Source organism: Nicotiana tomentosiformis, chromosome 6 (genome assembly GCF_000390325.3).
Source record: "Nicotiana tomentosiformis chromosome 6, ASM39032v3, whole genome shotgun sequence".
Lineage (NCBI taxonomy): Eukaryota > Viridiplantae > Streptophyta > Magnoliopsida > Solanales > Solanaceae > Nicotiana > Nicotiana tomentosiformis.
The window spans coordinates 134260848-134282815 of record NC_090817.1 but is presented as its reverse complement, the minus strand read 5'-3'; the positions used below and the strand labels follow the sequence as shown (position 1 = coordinate 134282815).

The following is a 21968-nucleotide window of genomic DNA, read 5'->3' as shown; positions in this document are numbered from 1 at the left end:
TAAGATCTTCACAAGGCAGAAAATAAAGCAGAAACAAGTCGGGAAAGGAAAAGATCTTTATATATATTCAAGAGTGTTTACAACGTCCGAAAATGACCTTACACAAAAAATAGAAAAAACTCTAAGTCTCCTGGTTATCTCCGGAGGCGGTATCTTCTCCATAGGGCTCCTTCCCACTCTCAGACCCACTCTTGCTCCCATCATCATCATCGTCGTCATCGGAAGTCAAGGCTTCAGCATCGACTTCGAGCTCTTTAGCCTTTTTATCTCTTCGGTGAGATCGAAACCTCGAGCATGGATATCCTCGAGGGTCTTCCTCCGAGATTGGCATTTGGCAAGTTCAGCAGTCCAATATGCTTGAGTTTTTGCGGTCTCGGATGCCTCTCTTGCTTGTACCTGAGCGGCTTCAGCGTCGGCCCGATAGACGGCCACGAATGCATCAGCATTGGCCTTTGCTTTTTCAGCGTCAGATTTGGCTTTGGCAAGTTCGGAGGCCAACCGAGCCTCGAGCTCCGCTATTATTCTTGCTTGGACCGAGCTCTTCTCCTTCATGACTTGAACTTGGCTTTCAGCCGATGATAATTGGGCTCGAGCAGTTTCTTTTTCTGTGGCGAGACGGTCCATACCATCTTTCCATCCCAAGGTATCCACCCTTATCATATCGACCTCTTCACGAAGCTTCACAATCACCTCAAGCTTCTGCTGCAGCTGTGAGATCGAAATATTAACCACTATTCCAGAAGCGAGCCCATAGGTTTTTAAGATTATCATTACCTGCTCGGTCAGGTCGGTCTGGTCTTGATAAACTAGCTCGGAGGTCCTTGATTGCTTCTTCCCTTTGCCCGAAGAGGAGTCTAAGGGCGTTCCTCTCTTCCGTGACCCGTTGGAGGTCTACTTCATACCGGCGCAGCTCAGCTCGAGATCGAGAACACGCTTCTCGATGAACCGCCGCGGCCTGCAAAGAAAGAAGAAAAGAAGTTAGAAAAGAAAAACAAACATGAAGGTGGTACCAATGAAGTGAGTTAAGGCTTACCCGATTCAGAGCGTGCTGTACTTCGTGGAAAAAACCCAATGCATCACTAGGGCCGGCAGCATCCTTGATACCGGTAAACAGATCACAAAAAGGGTCCTCTCCCTCGTGAGGATCATCTACCTCGAGGGCCACCAAAGCTTGGGCTTCTTGAATCGCCCCTTCGGAAAAGGCGGGGGGAGTAGGCGAGTCTCCGATTACTATTGCCCCAAGCGAGTCACTTGGGGCGTTCTCCTCGGTTCGGAGAGCTTCAGGATCAGCCCTTTCGGATATATCCACCGGTTGTCGACTTCGGTGGGAGGCATCCTCGACCTCCGTTAACTCGGGGACTTTGCCCGAATCCTTCTCCGATACCACCTCAGTTCGAGGCGGAGACACACAAACCACCATCGATCCAGCTGCCTTTGAGGCATCAATGGTTTTCTTCACTCGGGCCACCAGTATGGACCCATCGTCTTCTTCTTCCTCGTCTTTATCCCTTAGATGCCGAACTGATTCGTCGGTCAAAGGGATGGTATTCTTCCTCGGCTTAAGAGCCGTCATCGTCTTCGATTTTGGGTCTTCGGAAGTAAAGGCCATTTTTCTCTTATTATCCTTCACCAGTTTTGGAACAAAGGCCGAAGCCTCTTTCTCGCCGGACGGGGGCCTCAAAATCGCATCTTTGCCCAGACCTACACACAAGAAAATTGATTTACGTATATGGAAAACACTTCGTTAGAACTATCAAAGATACGAGAAAGAGACTTACCATGATTTTTGGCCTCCCATCGGCCCTTTGACAAATCACGCCATGAGCGCTCGGCGTATGTAGAGGTCGAAGCCAGGTCTTGTACCCAGTTCTTAAGGTCAGGAACTGCACCGAGCATCCAAGGAACCGCTGCATCACAAAAAGGGGATATCAGTAAGAAAGAAACGAAGGGGCAAAACAATAGGGGATAACAACGGAGTTACACTTATGTTTCATGTTCCACTCTTCAGGAAATGACATCTTCTCGGCCGGTATTAGGTCTGAAGTCTTCACTCGAACGAACCTACCCATCCAGCCTCGATCCTTGTCCTCGTCTATGCTCGAGAACAGAACCTTGGTAGCCCGGCGCTAAAGTTTTATTAAGCCGCCTCGAAAGAGGCGGGGGCTATACAATCGAATGAGGTGGTCGAGGGTGAAAGGCATCTCCTCGATTTTGTTCACAAAGAAACGGATCAAAATAACAATCCGTCAAGAAAAAGGATGGATTTGGCCTAGGGTTATTTGGTATTGACGGCAATAATCAATGATAACATGGTTGAGAGGACCTAACGTGAAAGGGTAAGTATACACACTTAAAACCCCTTTCACATGAGTAGTAATGTCTTCTTCGGGAGACGGGATTACCACTTCTTTGTTCTCTCAGTTGCAATCTTTCCTTATCTGTTCGAGATGCCCCTCGGTTATCGAACACAGATACCTTGATACTGGCTCGTATCGGCTGGGAACCGACAAGCCTTTTTCGACCTTAAAATCGGAGGTAAGAACACACGCCCCGAGAACACACTCCTCAAGTCGTGGCTCCACCGGTGTTTTGTCGGCGGCAGGCTGTGAAGAAGAAGTTTTTTCTTTTTGAGAAACGGTTTTTGATGTTTTCACCATTTTGGCTTTGAAGATCGAGAATAGAAATAGATGACAAAGATGTGGTGTTTTGAAGAAAGGTTTTGCAGTAAAGACCACAGAAGGAAGATTTGGCAATAAAAATCACAGGCTTGCAGATAAACTCAGAAGATTCGAGAAAGAGCTTAGAAAATTTGGAAACTAGAGATGTAAAAGTGATAAAAGGTCAAAAAGAGAAGCTATTTATAGATTGGGGAATGACGGTTCAATATCAGCAGTGACAGACCACCGTTTGACACGCATTTAATGCCTTGATAAACGGAACCGACGGGACAGCTATCATGTACATCATGGTCGGGGTTCGATGCAAACGTCAGTGTATATCTGGTCGAGCCATTGGGAAATCATATCATTTCTCGCCACATCCTTTTCGAGAAATGAGGGGTATATCTGTATACGGTCGAAACCGATTTCGGCCTTCGTACGACTGGTCGAGATGGGAACATAATGGACCGAAGAGCGTCTTCATAATTTCGGGATAAGATCTGAAGTCGGGTTACCTAGCTTCGAGTTTCAAGGATCGATCAATACCGAGCTGGAAGTCATTATCGAGCTCGAATCCAAATCGAACCATGATGCGAAGCAAAGACCGACCAATGCTAAGCCCGAATCAATACCGGGCCCCGAGTCAAAATTGAGCTCAAATCAATATCGAGCTCGATTCAGTATCGAGCTTAAGTCAATATCGAGCATATAGACAAGAGTCGTTACAACCGCACTAAAGGAGAGAATCTCGGCAGGAAAAAGGGAAAAATTGATTTATCATGGTTCTCCACTATATATTTTTAATTATATCTAAAGTAGGATCCCCCACTATAAAAGGAATGGCTATTATCTCTGTAAGGGAGCATTGAGACATTAAGACACCATAACTCAGATACTGTGCATATGCTCCATACTAAGAGATTATCATTTTGAGCTTTATACACTATTTTCATCTTGCTTACTCATAAACTATCCTCCCTTGAACCTTGTTTATATTTTCATTCTTGATAGTCAATATTCGATATTTCCGCTTATACGATCTACACCAAGTTATACCGCGTACCCTTAGAACTACGTATAAATTCAACTCTATCCATTTTTCGAATAAACAATAACTCTCCGCTATTATCCATATACGAACAAATACTTATAGTATCATCGAAGTACTTGAAATCGCAGTTGTCGATAGTGATTTATCACCTAATAGCTTACAAGTTACAAGTGATACCACCTTAGCGATATCAATGAAGGAGTACCTTACCCCTACCTTGAGAAGGTAAAGAATCTATTTCCTCCAAACTCTGGCTCAAGAAAAGATATTAAGATCAAATAAAATATCATAAATTTTCTTAATCGCAATCGTTGAATGCCAAATCAACAAATACATTCTTCCGTGGAATGCAACTGAATTAACGAATACTATAGTAGCTCATCATGTTAATTGGTACAGACTAATATCCTCCTACACAATAGATCAATCATTCAGCATTTACAGATTTCCATGTTGACTAAAATAGACTAATGTATTAGATGTATTCATCAACAATTCAAAATTAACATATCCATATCCTTCTTTCAGTTTTAACATCAAATCTATTGCTTCAATCCTGTCTAGGTTTAATGCTTTTAGCAGCACTCCACCATTGCTGTCTTTCAGCTCACTTAAGGTGACTCCTTATAGTATTGTCACATGCTATTGGAAACGGAATTTTATTGCTTAAATTAATCCGCAACTTGGGGGGGGGGGGGTAAAGGGAAGAAAAGCTGGATATTATACAACCATAATGATTACAAAAATCAAAACCGTTCAAAAGGGACTGGACTTAACAGTGACTCTTCAAGTTCACGAAAACCTCGATAGACGGCTTCAGTTTGATTTTGTGGAAGAGGCAATCTTCGCACTTCTGTCATATATCTGCAAAAGAAAAACCCACGTACAGATTTAGATATGCACTAATAAACATATATAATGACTAAATGAGATAAGTACGCCAATCCTAACACATATAAGATTTTACTTGAGTTCGTCAGAATTATTACCCGTCCTAGTACACTTATTTTGTAACCAATAAGGTCATACCAACCTTCTTTTCTCACGCATTTCCAGCTTTATTGTCTGTCTAGTAAAAACCCTCTCCCCACACCCACAACTCGGCAATAAGAAAACAACAAAAAAGATAAGGAAGAAAAAATGCACTAAAAGCTCAAACTATCTTAACAGAGACTTAAAAAAAAGAGATTCTCAGTTCCCTCACAACACATGGAAAGTACACGTAAATCATAGACCTTGCAAAAATAAATGGAAAGATCAAAGTACTCCTCTTTCCTAGGCCAACTAGAAAAGCAGATAAAAAGGCACACTGGTAAACTGGTGCACCATAAAGTATTTAATAAATTCTAAGCTATAGCAAACCAGCCTTATTGGTGGAACCATAACATGCAGAAGATAGTGAAAGACACGAAAAGCCTATCTTGGATACTGCTGAAATGAGTAAAATGACATATATTAGTGAACAACGGAAAACTAACCGATTTGCTGCACTTGTTATTTTATCGCGAACACCTTGATTAACAACTGTTGTCTGTCCTAATGATAAAGTTCCACCAAGAATCAGAGAGGCTCCAGTAACACTTGTACCCATTCCCTGTGCAAAGACAGAAAGTGCCCATTCACGAAGTAAAGTCAGCACGGAACGCAGGAGACGCAATCTAAGATTTGGAGTGGGCAACACTGCCCCACTGGATACCAGCTGGTCATAGGTATTTAATACAGGCTCTACTGCACCCTTGCAAGCAGCTAAAAGGGCCCTTGGAATATCTTCATCTCCAATAGATTCAACACCAGAAACCACTCGCTCCTTTGCAGTATTAAAGAATCAATTAAGAAATTAAATTCCAAAATGTAGAGCTGTACTAATTGAAAGCAAAGGAACTAACAGAGTGAAAATGGGCAAGAGTAGCTCAAAGGGGGAAAGCCCATACCTGTGCAGCCTTCTCAAGGTGAAGACAAAGAGTATCCAATGGTAAAACCGCTCCATCTCCGGGATACACATGGGAACCAACCCTCTTCAGTACAGCACAAGCTTCAGCAATCCCACCCCTTGTAAGAGCTTGATCAATGAGCCTAGCCCAAGTCTCTCGCACTATGCTGCTATCAGCATCACCAGAGTAGCTAGCAAAGTACAACATCTCCAGACATATCTGTAAGCCAGAAACAAGAAAAATCTTGGTTCAGTTGCCTGAACTTGGAGATTTAACAATGTTGACGAAACTGAACAATCTTTTTATGTTCAAGCAGATGAAAGTGATCCAAAAGTACATTTTGTTAAGTTGATGGCTTAACCTTTCTCTTTGACTTTTTTAGGCTACTTGACTACATTCAAATTAATTAAAGAGAAACTTTGCACATTAAACAATATGTCCTAGATTGCCAATGATGTGTGAAGGATAGCATGTAAAATTAAGAATGAGTTGCCAAATCCTTGACATGAAGATTTTCCTTCTTTAAATCCAACGAAGAAAGAGTGAAGGAAGAGGAGGGGATAGTTGGAAATGGCTGAAGAATTCTGGTAGCATTCACACAAGCTGAAACGTTACAATTTACAAACTGTGACTTTTGGATATGACCTTTGAGTTGTCCTTTCACATTGCTGCACAGAAGCTCATATAGATGCATATATGGCTCTTCGACTCTTCCAAACAGGAAATTTTGTATTAAAAAGGTTACAAATAGCAGAACTCGGTATTCTATTGCTCTTATTAGTTCTAAAAAATCCAGAAATCGCCTCTGTAGTCTAACTTGTTATGCAATTCCTATATAAAATCACTTTCTGAAATACACCCATGCAGAATAGTCATCTTCAAGATCTAGAGTTGTCTTGTCTACCAGAACATTTATGACAAAAAAGGGTACAGCATATAGTATGAATTCTTTAAGAAAACAGAAAAGATCATTCATAAAGTAGAGCATGTTTACAAATGGGTGTCGATTGTTTCATACCTCCCATAGTTCAAAGGGAACAGCATAGTCATTATACAGCTGGGTAATGCTCTTCAACTCCATTGATAACTCCTTGGCCTTTTCTCGGAGAATGCGCACAAAGTTGGGATCAACAGAGTTACTCATATTGGGTGATGTTTCATTGGAGCCAGATTCAGATGTGCCTGTAGATGCCTCTAACCTGGAAGCCATAGCCTCTAGTTCATCTTTAATCTTTATTTGAAACTGAAGAACAGAAAGCTTTCCTTCGAGCAAATCCAGCAACCCATTATCAAGAGTACCCCGGGCAGAACCACTCATACCATCCGTGTCACTGGCACTCTTTGCTTGCAAAACAGCATTACTCAAGTATTGCCGCCTGTCATTACCCAAATTAGACAGCAAACTCTGGTCCGACAACAAATTTCTATGAACTAATGCAAAAAAGTATTTTCTCCATCCAAAATATGCATAGCATACTTTCCATTTCCGTTACATCCCAAAAGTGTTTAATAACATTCCACTAACAATATGATTTTATACAGCTTTTAGCCTTTCACAAGAACAACTGCCTCAATTCCAAGCGCGTTGGAGTCGGCTATATGAATTCTTGTTAACCATGTCGCTCCATTTCAGTTAATCTCAGAACAGCTTTCACAAGTTTCAAGAATTTAATTCCATTTTACTAACCATATTTAGACTTTATATTTAAACTTTACTGTTAGGTTTTATTGATCAAACTAACTTTAGAACCACTATCTCTATATTTTCTTCCACTACAGTTAACATAGTATGCAAAAATTTTAGTGCACAATCTAATACAGTGATATAAAATGGAACAAGACAAAAACAAAATGAGGTTCGTTCTGAATAGCATAAACAGTTAAACAATGACAAACTAAGAAACCCTCTGTCCACAGAGAAACAGCAAGTATGGCTTTCTGAGCCAGACCAATGAGAATAGGTAACAGGCTTGCTTCAATGTTTGAAGAATCAGTAGTGCTCCTGCCCCAAAATAAATTTTAAAATACTGCATCACAAAGCGCTAACAGCACCTGAATTTATAAGATGGCTATTAATTTAATGAGCATCTGTTTCATCTTTGCTCCAAAATTTAGGATTTGAAACAACAGGAAATTTCCATTGCGGAAAAAAAAAAACAAGACATTTTTAGGACCCTCATTAAATGTTAGGAATTAGGCTGAATACTATATTGAGAATTTAGATTGCAGAATTGGAACCCCTTGAACTTACAGCAGAGGATATAAGGGTGCAGTATAACAAAAGTTCTCCTGGAACACCAACTTAACATCTCAAACTCCTTATGCAATCAAATAGTGACGAATAATTCGGGACAGATGGAAAATAAGATTGAGAACTGTCTTCACATATAAGAACTAGTAGTTTGTGTGTTAGATCAAACTACTGTTTTTGTTAATTTGAGGAAAGAAAAGAAATACTCTACATGGTTTGCATAACAAATTAATCAACTCTAGTTTAAAGGTATGTCTCGCGTACAAATTTCTTTATCATATAGGTGAATATCTACTAGTTGGGAATAGGTTTTAAGACTTGTTAGAAAACTTCTAATATTATTTCTATTATATATACACGGGTTTTGCTAACCTACTACATGGTTGTAGTAGGTTAGCATTGTATACATCCTTTGTTTTCTCTTTTATGCCCCTAGAAGCACCCCTAACAACATATTAGTAGGAGGGACTTTATTATCCTTTTGTCCAAAAACAAAGCCTGCCTAATTCTTATTCTTCCCTCTTTTCTTTTCTTCTCACGTCAATGCTGAGACCACAAGGAGAAACATATAAATGGCTGCAACCTAAAGACAAAACAGAAATTAGAATATCATAAGGACAAAATAGTCTTTACATTCTCCCCCATTAATGTCATTCCCTTTCGGTTCTCTCAGAAGAAGCTTCAGCAATCAGATTAATATAAAATCAGATTCAGATGGCACTAACCCGTCATTTTTATGATTTTATCAGATCTAAAATTGCATATGGCATTCTGGTATCACAGATCAGAGAATGGGGATGGGAAGATGAAAGATTGTATTTTGGGTTCTCTTATTAAGATGGGTGACAATTTGTGAAGAAGTATTGCTTCACTTGCACAGATTGTTAAATTCGTTTTTTGATAGGGTAATAAATTCATTAAAAAATGGCAAGAACATGCCCGTATACAAGTAGTATACCAAAAAGTAGAAAACCTTACAAGAGGACATGGCTTTCTACGAATGACACCCCATCTTCTATACAAATAGGAACCTCATGGGTGCACCAAAAATAAATAAGGGAAAAGAGGTTACTCCTCAAGTGTACAAGATCTTTCTCCGCTCCATCAAAAGCTCTCCTATTCCTCTCACTCCAAACAACCCACATGAGTACTAGAGGAGCAACATTCCATGCCCTACATCTTCTCTTCCTTCTTCTGAAGGCCCAAGCGCCCAACTAAACACAGATTGTTGAATTCTTGTGGGCACATTGCATGATGATAGAAGGAGAAAGAAAGAAAGGGAGAGAGCTTATCAATTTCTATTTCTTGAGTGTCTATGGTGTTGGTGGAGAGGATGGCGAAGGAGAGATTCTGAAGAGAGAGAAGCTGGAAAGCTGTAAAGTGGGGGATAGGGGGCAAAATTGTGATGGGTTTTAATTTTTGTTGGAAAGAAGGAAAAAAAATCTCCTAGTAATGAATGCCAATTAACTGTTAGGGTATTTAAGTAAAACAAAAGATGTATACAATGCTAACCTACTACAACCATGTAGTTGGTTCGCAAAACCAACACACACACACACACACACACACACGGTTCGCAAAACCAACACACACACACACACACACACACACACACACACACACACACACTTACACACTTTTCACTTCTATTTTATTTGGTATATGATGTTGACATGAGTTGAACCTAAATGGTAAGTGAGGATTCATATAGCCGACCCTAACTTGATTGGGACTGAGGTGTAGTCGTTGTATACAGGAAATTGCAGAATTATGTGAAGGCATAAATGAAACATTCAAGCAAGATTATGAACAGATAACATTAGCCTTCTATTTCAATTTTTCACACATCTAGATACGTAGTGTAGGCTGCACACCTATCATTCTGGGAGGGTTGAAGCAGCATAACAGTGTGACTTTAAGAATAAGCTTCTTTCCTTTGTGCCTTCGCACAATTAACTCACACCACTTAAGCTCAATCCTAGAAAAATGACATAAATATTTATTAGGTCAGTTGAAATAAGAACCTTTGCTCTAAAGTAGGAGCATCCCCTGCATCAGTGGAGCGCCTTTCTGCCAGTCTCACCAAAACATGGGCTGCAAGAACATGCTGCCGCTTCAAAACATAAAAACGAGCCAAAAGCTCGAAATATTTTGCTTGGTTGGATGCCACAGGTACTCTAGCATGAGCCAAAGGTGACATTGGAGATGCCACAGCAGAAGCAGCACGAACCTGCAAAACAAAGTGAAGAAATGAAGAAACTGAAAGAACCGATCTCAAGAAATTGGTCGCATAAAAATGGCAAAAAGTTAATGTAAGTTGGTTGATAGTAATGTGTTGAAGAACTCGATAAGCATCAATATTGAGGATCACACATGAGAAGAATATGCATTATAGAAATAGCAAACTACAATAAACTGCTGCTAGCTTTGATTGTAGGAGACTTAATTGTAGAAGATTTGATTTAGGAGATTTTATTCTAATTGATTTGTTGTAATTGCTGTAATTGACTTCCTTCCCTAAATTAGTCATAGGACCTTTTGTATAAGTACTCTTGCTCAATGTATGTAAAGATATACAGAAAATACAATCCGCCTTCTTGAAATCTTCATAAACAAACCTCATTTGTAGGTTCACGACCAGAATTTTGCAGAAAAGGCACCAAATCAGGGCCACCATATTCCAGTAGTTCATCTTCCAGGCCCAAATCGATTAAGGTTCGATACAGATAGTGATGAAAAACTCTGTCCGAAGATTGCACACCAAGTTGGACAATCTGGCATATATACTTTTTCCGAGAAGCTTGATCAAGAGTAGATTGAGCGACAGGTCTGATAGGAGATCCAAATTCCCTCTTTGAAGCTTCACCTTTTAGAGAATGCAAAGCACTGGCAATAATCTCATAGCACTGCTCACGTTGAGCAAGTGCATGATCTCGATTTCCATCATCTATTTGCTCATTAAAAGCATCACCAGCAGGGTCAAGAGCTTGTGCCTTTTGCAGAGGTAATAGGACCACGGCTTCATAAAATCTGCAATATCATAGCATGCTACGCACAAGACGCCACTAATCTAGGTAATGAACAAAACTGATTCTAGATAAAGGTGAAAGATGGATCTAAATGAACTGACCTCAGGTCTTCAAAACGTTTACATACAGTCCGCAGATCTGCAGACTCTGGGACTTTGCTTAGGTAATTGAATGCCTCTCTAGCGAGGTTTTCTCTCTCCTCTGCGTCTAATGTAGCAGCAGCTCTTTCAAGAGATTCAACTGCTAAGTAGAACTTGTAATCAGATTCCTTGTAATAGCTTGAACAACCCTCTCGTAGTCTACCACTTATGTCGTCAACAGTTCCCCTGCCATCTGGACCAGTGTAATGCTGGAGAAGCAGATAAATAATACTTGAAGAAACATGTCTTAAGTGCAAGCAATAACATACTAAAATGGAAATCTAACAATTTTTCCCTTTGCAAGCAAGCAACTATCTAATGCCAAACTGGAAATCACCCGCATCTGAAAATGAAGAATTTTGTAGTGCATGTTAAAGTACCTCCATGAGAGCAGATACAAGTCTCGTAGCGAGTCTGTCTCCCTCTTCTGAACAAACTAGTTGATGGAATGTCAACTGGACTAAGGCCTGCTTGATATTGGCATCAAAATTCTGAATCAAGCGTGTCAAGTGATGTTGTGCAAGAAGTTGCAGCAAAAATAGGGCTTCGCCACATCGAAGGAGCAACTGCCTGATACACTCCATTGCTCTAACCTGTAAAACAATTCGATTCGTTTTGCAAGTGAGTTATGCCTGGGGATAAAGGAGAACCAATTCTTTAAAAGATTTACCTCCATGGCAGCAAGTTCAGCAGAATTATAAGGAAGCCGTTGCCTTTTGTTTGATGCTCCACCTTCATTGGAAGCAGAAGATCCAAATAGATTTCTTACCATACTTCTGTCACCAGCCCCAAAATCCGAGCCAGTTCCAATCAAAATTGATCCAGTCAGGTCACCTAGGCCAGCAACACAACCATAAAGTCCCCTTCTCTGATTCCTCCTAGATTTAATGAGCTTCTCTAAAGAACGTATCTTGTCTTCAAGGATTTGCATTGCCTCACCAGGAAGTCGGCAGACAATTATTACATTGTCAGATGCGACTGAGGAACCTGTGCTTCCTTTTGTGATAAAAACGGGAAGCTCCCACAAAGGTAGAAGTAACCTTGATGTGCATAAGCAAAGACCTTCATGAGCACCGGAGAAAACAGGCTCAGCTTCCTGAACAACCTGGCCCATGCTAAATCCTCCAGCCGGAGCTCTAGTATTTGGAAATGCACCGCTACCTTCTAACTGCGGTACTCCAACAAGTCTTGGATCCTCATATGCTTCAGCTGCCCTCTCAGCTGCAACGTTACTTATTAAAGTCTCAGTATAGATTATCCTTGCGGCAAGCAGTAAACACATGGCAGCAGACTCTCCAGGTCCAAAACGACTAAAGAAATCCTCTAATAATGACCTAGGCGAATTAGATTCCAATAGCCTCCTGAGTATATCGACTGGTCTGTTAAAAACTACTTCCATCATGCCCATTGTGCTGAATATGACAATTCTCCTTCTTGGTAATATATGTTGGGTTGAAAGATCGCCTCTAGCCCAAAGTTTACCTGAGGTTTTTTCACAGGATTCACCTGAGTTATCATAGCCACAGAATTCCAGCTGTAAATAAAGTGACTGCACCGCCGCTGCTGTATCTGGTAGAGGTAGGACATCTGCCACGAAAAGCATCCTCCCTTCAATTGGCAGGGATGACACCAATTCACGAAGTGGGCGGGAACTCCTTGCAACTGCTCCCAAACTACTAGAAGAAGATTGAGAGCCTGAATCACGATTTACAATAAGAAGAGAAGAAACAGTTGATGGAGATGAATCAGAAAGGAAAAGAATCCCAGCAGAGTAATAAGCTGATTCTATCTTCAATGACAGATCTTCACTCTGTGATCTACTAGCAAGAGATACAGCTCCAAATGGAAGCCCACTACCTGCCCCTAGAGGAGGAGCCGGCCTAGTCGTTACAACTTTTAAGCAGCTTGGCTTCTGATGGTTAAGACCACCGAAACTTCCAGCAGAACTATTGCTTCCACCAGAAGAAGAGGTGGAAAGATACATCCTTCTGCCATCTGATAGAACAGCAACAAGGTGTAGCCACTTTGATTCTAAGGAAGACAACGGTGAGATGGAAACAATAGTTGTTTTGGCTGATCTAGGAGCCCTTGAACCTGCTGGTTGCCTACCACCGTAAGTATCCCTCTGATTTATCAAATTTCTCTCTTCTGCTACCTTTCTAAGGGGTCCATCCCCATTTGCTCCAAGAGAAAACACTTGAATTTTCATCTCTTCGGTACGTGCATATAAGATGTGTCTCTCATTGTCAATGACCATTTCAACAATGGGGTCAATGGCTCCAAACTTGAAAACATTTGGCACCACCCACCTGCAGGAAATAAAACAGCTATTATCCTTGCACCTCACTCCACACTCAGGCTTTTCACTTTAAGGTCCTAAAAAGGCATGCAAAGAGAAGGAAAAAGGCTAAGTAGGCAAAGTTGAGAACTTAGATGCTTATACGATTCTGGAAAGCCCTTGATGACTATGCAAATTGCAAAAGCAAAGAAACGGAGGTAAATTAGAGTTTCGTGTAGATTACTGAAAAACCTCCACTCCCACCCCCATTAAAAGAACAAATTAAGAGAAAAGTGAATACCTTGATATAATACTTCCGACACCTGCAGTTAGACAGACCTTGCGGCATCGTTTCTGCCACCCCGAACCAGTTGAGTATTGCAATTCATAAATGTGGCCATCACGGCCAGCAAGGAAAATGTGACCTCTGTCTGTGCAACTGATACATGTCATGGTCACTCCATCAGATGGAATTGTATAATCTGGTAATTGCTGAAGTGACACCTCAGCATATGGATCAGTTCCGTCGCTGCTCCCAGAATGACATACACCTACAAGGATCAACTAAGTGCAACAGAGCTAGAGGTAAATGGGAGGACCAAAGGTAGAACAAGTTGATGATGTTAAAAGATAAGAGGAGGTAACATGGACTTGAAAGTTGAAACAGAAGTCTAAAGTTCAGCGGCAATTTAAGCAAACTAATGCCGACATCACTAGTCCATTAGAGTTCTGATACTTACTCTTTTGATAAAGTAATAATATTATTGATGTGGGGAAACTCCCTTATACAATTAGTATATAAAAAAGCAGGGAACCAACACAAAAATATGGTTCTTTACCCCAAAAAAAAACATGAAATCTCCTATATTACCAATAACGATCTTATGAATGCACCAAAAATTAACTTAAAACTGGAGGCTATTCTTTAGATGTACAAAGTCATTCTCTACCATGATACTGATAAGTGATAACTCAAATGATATCTGCACTTCTCCATGTATGAGATCCAATATCTCCATATCTATAGGCAATATGGTGTACGGCTAAGCACACAGATATGATTGAGGACAAAACAACAAACAAAAAACAAAATTAAATATTTCTACATCTTTAAATTGCTAAGCTGATGTTGTAAAAGCCCAACTTTTGCAAGCTCAAGAGCTGAATTATTTAAAGTTAGTCCTCAATCTTTCTAATCATGATCCTCAGTCAAAAAAAATCCCTTTTAGCTCTAAAGAAAAAAATTAATGATGAAAGTTACACCTATAGAATAATAGAATTACATAAAGTAAAACATCAGAATGTCTATCAAAGATACCCACATGTTCAAGATTGCTAAGATAGACATAGAATCACGATCAAATGGATGGAAATGCATATCACAAAGCTTGGATAAATAAAGTTTAAAATTCATGAAGATATAGTACCTCAACAGGTGTTGCCAAGATCAGAAGATACTGGATGGCCTCCACAAAAATTCCAGGCTTGACTTTGGCTAGGGCAACAGCACATATAGCTTGTTCATCTCCATTATATTCAGGACAGTGGCCATCCCTAAACAAAACATGATACCATTAGCAAAAACAAAATACGCAAAACAAAATATAATACTACCTCCGTCCCAATTTATGTGATGCACTTTGATTGGGACCGGAGTTTTAAGAAAGAAAAAAGAAAGGCTTTTAAAACTGGTCTAAAACAAGACATAAATATTTGTGTGGCTATAAATCATCTCATTAAGGGTAAAATGAGAAGTAAACCTAAATTGATTCTAAAACTAAAAAGGTATCATTGGGACAGAGGCCGTAGACTAAAAACCAAAAGAGAATAAAGCTTTTTTTGTTGGATAGGTAAAGTAAGGATTGTGTCTGATAGAGTTTTGTCTAGGACTGCTAGCGGTTTATGGTGTCTTCACACTTATTTGTTGTCTCTTACGATGCTGATATTATTTTTCTGGTTTCTTTTGTTGTTACCGATTTATTCTTTTGTTCTTTTCTGATATTATTGTGTAACGACCCGACCGGTTGTTTTGAGTATTACAACCCCGTTTCCGCATTTACTGCTCAAATTGGGCTTTACAGTTGTTGTGTGACTTGCCGGGACAATTGGCTCAGGTCCAGTAAGGTTTTGGAATGAATTGGAATACTTAGTTCCAAGGTTTAAAGGTTAAGTTAAAATAGTGATCGGATGTCGACTTATGTGTAAACGACCTCGGAATTTAATTATGATGATTCCAATAGCTCCGTATGGTGATTTTGGACTTAGGAGCATGTCCGGAAAATTATTTGGAGGTCCATAGTGGAATTAGGCTTGAAATGCCGAAAGTTGAATTTTTGGGAAGTTTAACCGGGGTTTGACTTTTTGATATCGAGGTCGGAATCCAGTTCTGAAAATTTTCATTGCTTTGTTATGTCGTTTATGACTTGTGTGCAAAATTTGAAGTCAATCGAACGTGATTTGATAGGTTCCGGCATCGTTTGTAGAAGTTGGAAGTTTTAAAGTTCATTAGGCTTGAATTGAGGTGCAATTCATGGTTTTAGCGTTGTTTGAGGTGATTTGAGGGCTCGACTAAGTTCGTAAGATGTTTTAGACTTGTTGGTATATTTGGTTGAGGTCCCGAGGGGCTCGAGTGAATTTTGGATGGTTAACGGATCATTTGTGGCCATGGTGAGATTGTTGATATTTGTTGCTGCATTTTTCGAATTTTCTCTTTCGCGTTCGTGAGTGGGCCCTCGCGTTCGCGAAGAGAAATTTCAGGCAGGCAGGATTTACTCTTCGCGTTCGCGAGGGGGTCTCGCGTTCGCGAAGGGGAGTTGGGTTGTGCATCACGTTCGCGAGCAGTGTCTCGCGTTCGCGAAGAGCAAATGTTGGGCAGCACATTTTGTGCTTCACGAACGCGAGGGACCTGTCGCGTTCGCGAAGAAGAGGGGTCTGGACAGAGTGTTTAAGTTCTAAAAATGGGATTTCGTCCCATTTTTAGTTTTTGACGGATTGGAGCTCGGGAAGAGACGATTTTCGGGAGTTTTTCAAGGAAAACAACGGGATAAGTGTTCTTAACTCAATATTGGTTAAATTACCCGAATCCATGGTTGTTTTTATCATTTAATTGGTGAATTGAGTTGGAAAAGTTTGAAAACCCTCTTGGTTTAAATTGAAGATTTGAGGGTCGAGTTGGGGTCGGATTTTGGTAAAATTGCTATGGTTAGACTCGTGGTTGAATGGGCTTCCGGATTTTGTAACTTTTGTCGAGTTCCGAAACGTGGGTCCCACGGACGATTTTTGAGCTAATTTTCGAATTTTTATGAAAAATTATTATTTTCTTATAGAATTAATTCCAATGAATTTTATTGACTGAAACGAATTATTTATGGCTAGATTCGAGGCGTTTGGAGACCAATTCACGAGGAAAGGACATTGCAAAATAAGAATTTCACGGCTTGAGGTAAGTAACTCTTATAATCTTGGAGTTGAGGGTATGAACCATGAATATATGTATTTCGTGAAATTGTTGGGAGGTGACGCACATGCTAGGTGACGGGCGTGTGGGCGTGCACTATAGAAATTGTGACATATTTGTTTCTGTGGAATTTTGTAGTTAAATGATCTTGGCATTTTCCATGCGGTTTTATGAGTTAAAGAAATTGAGCTGAAAAGCATATTAAAAATTATGTTGAGGCTATGTGCCAGCATTATTGGGACCCGCAGAGGTCATATTGTTGTGAATTATTTATTTTAATTGAAAATTCATACTCAGTCATATTCATTTCATTGCATATCATATCTCAGTCTCTGTTGTTATTTATTGATACATCATATCATCATTTTGGGCTATTCTCATGACATTGTGAGCCCATGAGAGAGAGACTGGAGAGATTGATGACTGAGGGGGGTCGAGGGCCTGATTGCGAAGATATTTTTTTTGGGATCGGGCTGCATGCCGCAGCAGGCCATGTTGGCTTTATATATATTATACTATTGCACGTGAGTTGGCCGTGTAGCACGCGAGTATTATACTATTGCACGTGAGTTGGCTGTGCAGCACGTGAGTTGGCTGTGCAGCACGTGAGTTGGCCGTGCAGATCCAGATATTATTATAGCACGTGAGTTGTCCGTGCAGCACGTGAGTTGTCCATGCGGATCCAGATATGATATTATAGCACGTGAGTTGTCCGTGCTTATAGCGCTTGGGCTGTACACACCCCCAGTGAGCACAGTAGACTATAATCAGGGATCGGGCTGCACGCCGCAGCAGGTATTGTATAGCGCTGAGTGATTGAGTGTGCTGAGCATAGTGAGAGAGAATGCGAGACAGTGAGATTGAGTACTCTGAGAGTGTGAGTACATGAGTACAATCTCTGAGATACATTGCATTGACATGCACATGACACATATGCATAGAGATGTGTTTTCCTCATGCTGTACGGTATCACACTATTCATGATTTCTCACACATGTTGACATATGGACATAGTGATGCATTTGTTTTACACCGGTTATCTGGAAAGAAAATGAGACATTTTATTTATTATTGAAAGGATTTTGGAAAAATTATTGTTTTCAAACTTATTCATATTTTTGGTAACTTCGGTAAACGATTTGGGTTTTTCACTGATGTACTTGAAAGGCAGAACCATTTTCAGAAGTCACGATTTAGCTGAGCATTTATTCTTTGAGTTACTACTGGTATTACTTGTTTTATATTGTTATGAACCATTGTTGGTTATGGAAGTTGGACTCTGGCCTTGGTAGAAGCTCGTCACTACTTTCAACCTAAGGCTAGGTTTGTTACTTACTCAGTACATGGGGTCGGTTGTAATGATACTACACTTCTGCACATTGCGTGCAGATATTGGCTGTCGTTGTTGCTGTGTTCGATGGTTGCCGGATTTGAAGATGCACCTGTGTTCCGGTTGTTACTGCCTCTTGTTCATGATAGCCTTAAATTCATGAAAACTCTGTTTATGTACTTTTCAAACAAATGATGTATTATTTCATACCAGCTTTGTATACTCTATTCTTAGAAGTTAGTGATTTGTACTACCAGTTCTTGGGGAAATATAATGGTTTCATATATTTTCTTTAATAATTGTCTTGTTAAATTTCATTGGAATTGGATAGTGAATAGTTGGCTTACCTAACGGGTTGGGTTAGGTGCCATCACGACTAGTTGGATTTTGGGTCGTGACGGTCGGGTCGTTACATATTGTCTCGTCTGTTGAGCCGAGGGTCTCCCGGAAACAGCCTCTCTACCCCTCCGGGATAGGTCTGCGTACACACTACCCTCCCCAGACCACACAAGTGGGATTCTAATGGGTTGTTGTTGTTGTTGTAAAGTAGGACTGTATTAATGTAAAAACAACATAGAGAAAATGTTGTTTGGAAGTACAGCCCAAGAAAAAGGGCATTAATAAGCCTTTATTACCATAAATAAATAATCCCACACAATACTTTCCCCAGACCCCACTTGTGGGATTACACTGGGTTTGTTGTTGTTGTTGTAGCACAAATAATCTCATCCTAAAATTCTCAATGCATAGCTCATTACATACATAAGTAAACTTCCTGAACATATCTAAAAAACCTCAGGCGATACAAACAGAACCTTGACTGTGGATATGACTTAAAGGCCCATGATTTTTTGGATTTGAAAGATAACATCATCGAAATGGTTTAAGGAGTGGATAACAATTAATTTGGGGCTTGGAGGCTAGCAAACAACAACAACAACAACATACCCAGTATATTTCCAACGAATATATAGTTTTCAGGTAAAAGAAGATCGATCAATGCTCAAAGATCAATACCAGACAATTGAATTTGAAAGGCAAGGTGAAAACTCACAAACAGCGGAACTGAAAATTGTTTAATGTACATTTGACCAACTAAGAAAAATGGATTTAACAACTCGGAAAACGCAAACAAATTTTTGTTAGATTATTGTGGTTGAGTTACTTTTACTTTTTTAGAAATTTGTTCGGGGCCAACCCTTAGGACCAACCGCAACCTTAGAGGCTCGGGGATAATGCCCCTCCCCCTCTACCCTTCTCCACTTAAAAACTAGGCTGATTGTGGTTGAGTTACAAGCTTTTTACATAGAAAACCTCTGCACGGACTTGGTGTGATAATTAATGAATAAAAGTTAAGACACACCAGGACTATTGCTGATGGGACAAAGAAAGTCCCAAGCTGGTATGATATTAATGAAATTTTAATGATTTGTCAAACAATTAAGTAATTTTGATTATTCTCACCACTTATCGAACCGCCAAAGAAACAATGTGTTGTCCACTGATGCCCAAGCTCTGTGTATTTCAGGGAATATTCCACATAATGCAGTTCCTTCCCCACTGGAGGCATTATATCTCTCAATCAATACAGAAGGCAACTCCCAAGAATCCACGATTTCCACCAAAGGAGGCCACTACAGCAGTAACATGAACGAACAGATTCAGTGCCTTTCCAAACAAGATTGAATAAAAGATCTTTAATGTGGGTAAGAATTGCAATATGGGATCATAACAGGATTGCAAATGTTAACGTCTATGAATACAATTTAAAGCTGCTAAATGGAAATAGTAACATAGGAAACAAGATCAGTATTGCCGCTGATGAGGATGATTATGACGTTAAATAATTGAAAATCTTTCACATGCTATAATCACTTCTTTTGTGAGTTTTCTGAAATTAGATTAATGCCTTCCTTAAAAAATATGATATTTGAAAGATGCACTGTTGAAACTACAAATTACTCCATTGACACTCTTGCTTCATAATTATCTTTACTGTTTTCTTATAAAGCCTTGAGAATATATCCCCCCACCTTGGTAAAATATATATGCTTTTCTTTTATTTTCTTTTTTGATAAGCCTCTGTAAAATATACATGCTTTGAAGGATAATCTACTTTTTCGACTTCAAACAGCTTCTTCAACCACTTTTACTCCATAGAGCGTGATTGAGGAGAGTTGCCACCTGTAAAGGTTATTGTAATTGATTTTAGTTTTCTTCAGAGAGTCTTTCCTCTGATTCGTGAGAATAAAAAATACATTCTTTAGAAAATATTAAACGCTAAGAGGCAACACTATAATATGAAAACTCATTAGAAAAATATTCCATGCTGTGATTAGTAATATAAATGTACATATATTTACACAAACTATGCCTAATTACAGCAATTTCTCACAAAAAACTTGCACTTCTACTGGTATACACAGGAAAAAATTAATCAGTCCCAATTCAGTGTTAAACTTGGGGTAACAATTGGGTGGATTAGGTGATTTGTCCTAACGTTTTCAATAGTTGAAACCACAAAATAACATACTCCTAGCCATTAAGCAAGAAGCAAACAATTTACGAAGTACTGGCTTCTTCTCCAAAGTGAAGCATACAAGTTACAAAAATACATAAATAAGAAATTAACTAGCATTAATGAATTCAGCACTCCTAACATCACATTGTAATCCAACATCAATATAGAATAAAGGCAATATTAATCCCAACAACTCAAACATCATTAAAAATGTAATTTCAACAAGTTTACGGTAATATAACTTTAATAGTAAAAACTAAAGTGAAAAAGAGTGAGAGATTATAACTAAAAAAATTATGGAAATCACCTCACGGGGTTGAGCAGTATATGGATGACTGGCATATCTAGAAGCTTCCAAGGCGTCTTCGAGATCGACTTGAGAAGCAACGTCACGGCCAATGCGGTCACTAACTACAAGTCCCGCATTAGTAACATCACGCATCACAATCTCGTTGTCCCAGGACATCTTCTTCTGAAAACCCGCTAGAGCAAGAATTCCTAGGGCTTCAACTGAGCTCAGCTGCACTACAAATCCAAACCCTAGATGGCAAATTCTACAGCCGGGAGGTGGTGCGGTGAAAGCAACTAGAAATTTGAACAAGGAGAGTGAAAAGGGGGGTAGGGTTTTAGTGGTTTGAGGTTTATTTAACGGTGGCGGGCAAATTAAGCTGTTGTAGTGTGAGAATTTTAAGAGCCCAATCTCGTTCCCAAATTTTTTAAACAGTTAATGTTAATAATGGCAAGTAGATATTATTTGTTATGAAAATAATTATATTGTGGATGTTCATTTATTACTCCGATATAGATAATCTTCCTGAAGAAGATTATTCATTTAGTACTCTGTTGAAGTTTTTCTACAAGCAGCTGATGCAGGCAGGTTGCAAGCAGCTCAATGAAATGATTTGCAGCAGATTCTTATTAAACAGGCAAGTTGCAAGAATCTCATGCAGACAGCTTACAAGCAGCTAAAGAAAAGCCTTGCAGCTGCTTCCTGAAAAGCCTCGCAGCTGCTTCCTTTCTTCTATAAATAGAGGAATTTTCAGTTCACTATGTACATGAATTTGAAGTTGAATAATATATCAGTTTCTCTCTATACTTGTTTTCAGTTTATCTACTTTATAGTATTTAATTTATAACACGTTATCAGCACGAGACTCTACTATTTTGAGCACTTACTTCGAATTTAATTTCTATATCATGTTCGTCTCCGATGTAAGGCGACACTCTTATGTCCGTGGTTAGATCTTGTTCATAACGAGCATCATAAGGCAGATTATATCCTTGAGGTGGTGAGTTTTTCTTCTTCGCAGTAGTGATATA

At 39.6% G+C, this 21968-nt stretch overlaps 2 protein-coding genes across 2 annotated transcripts; both read right to left on the bottom strand.

Moving 5' to 3' along the window:
• Window positions 1-225: 225 nt before the first annotated feature.
• Window positions 226-2657, bottom strand: LOC138894802 (uncharacterized). The gene is made up of 5 exons (XM_070179533.1): window positions 2561-2657; window positions 1779-1907; window positions 1034-1701; window positions 775-955; window positions 226-731 (listed from the first exon to the last, which is right to left on the bottom strand). The coding sequence occupies exons 1-5, from the start codon at window positions 2655-2657 to the stop codon at window positions 226-228; spliced, it is 1581 nt and encodes a 526-aa protein (XP_070035634.1).
• Window positions 2658-4164: 1507 nt separating this feature from the next.
• Window positions 4165-21337, bottom strand: LOC104121401 (nuclear pore complex protein NUP155). Its single transcript, XM_033652879.2, has 13 exons — window positions 20956-21337; window positions 19592-19761; window positions 14768-14894; window positions 13642-13904; window positions 11733-13371; window positions 11443-11655; window positions 11024-11271; window positions 10512-10923; window positions 9918-10123; window positions 6661-7018; window positions 5643-5861; window positions 5190-5518; window positions 4165-4575 (listed from the first exon to the last, which is right to left on the bottom strand). The coding sequence occupies exons 1-13, from the start codon at window positions 21112-21114 to the stop codon at window positions 4458-4460; spliced, it is 4461 nt and encodes a 1486-aa protein (XP_033508770.1). The 5' UTR covers window positions 21115-21337; the 3' UTR covers window positions 4165-4457.
• Between the last annotated feature and the right edge of the window lie 631 nt (window positions 21338-21968).

What these genes read in the sequence shown, in the direction of transcription:
- LOC104121401 (XM_033652879.2), bottom strand. Translation starts at nt 21,114, where the DNA reads ATGTCCTGGGACAACGAGATTGTGATGCGTGATGTTACTAATGCGGGA. An exon ending in AAACGTTTTGAAGACCTGAG is followed by an intron (nt 10,924 to 11,023) that starts GTCAGTTCATTT and finishes ATGATATTGCAG; the next exon opens with ATTTTATGAAGCCGTGGTCC. An exon ending in ATAACAAGTGCAGCAAATCG is followed by an intron (nt 4,576 to 5,189) that starts GTTAGTTTTCCG and finishes TTTCTTTTGCAG; the next exon opens with ATATATGACAGAAGTGCGAA.
- LOC138894802 (XM_070179533.1), bottom strand. Translation starts at nt 2,657, where the DNA reads ATGGTGAAAACATCAAAAACCGTTTCTCAAAAAGAAAAAACTTCTTCT. An exon ending in TACAGCACGCTCTGAATCGG is followed by an intron (nt 956 to 1,033) that starts GTAAGCCTTAAC and finishes CTTTCTTTGCAG; the next exon opens with GCCGCGGCGGTTCATCGAGA. An exon ending in AGACCGACCTGACCGAGCAG is followed by an intron (nt 732 to 774) that starts GTAATGATAATC and finishes CTTCTGGAATAG; the next exon opens with TGGTTAATATTTCGATCTCA.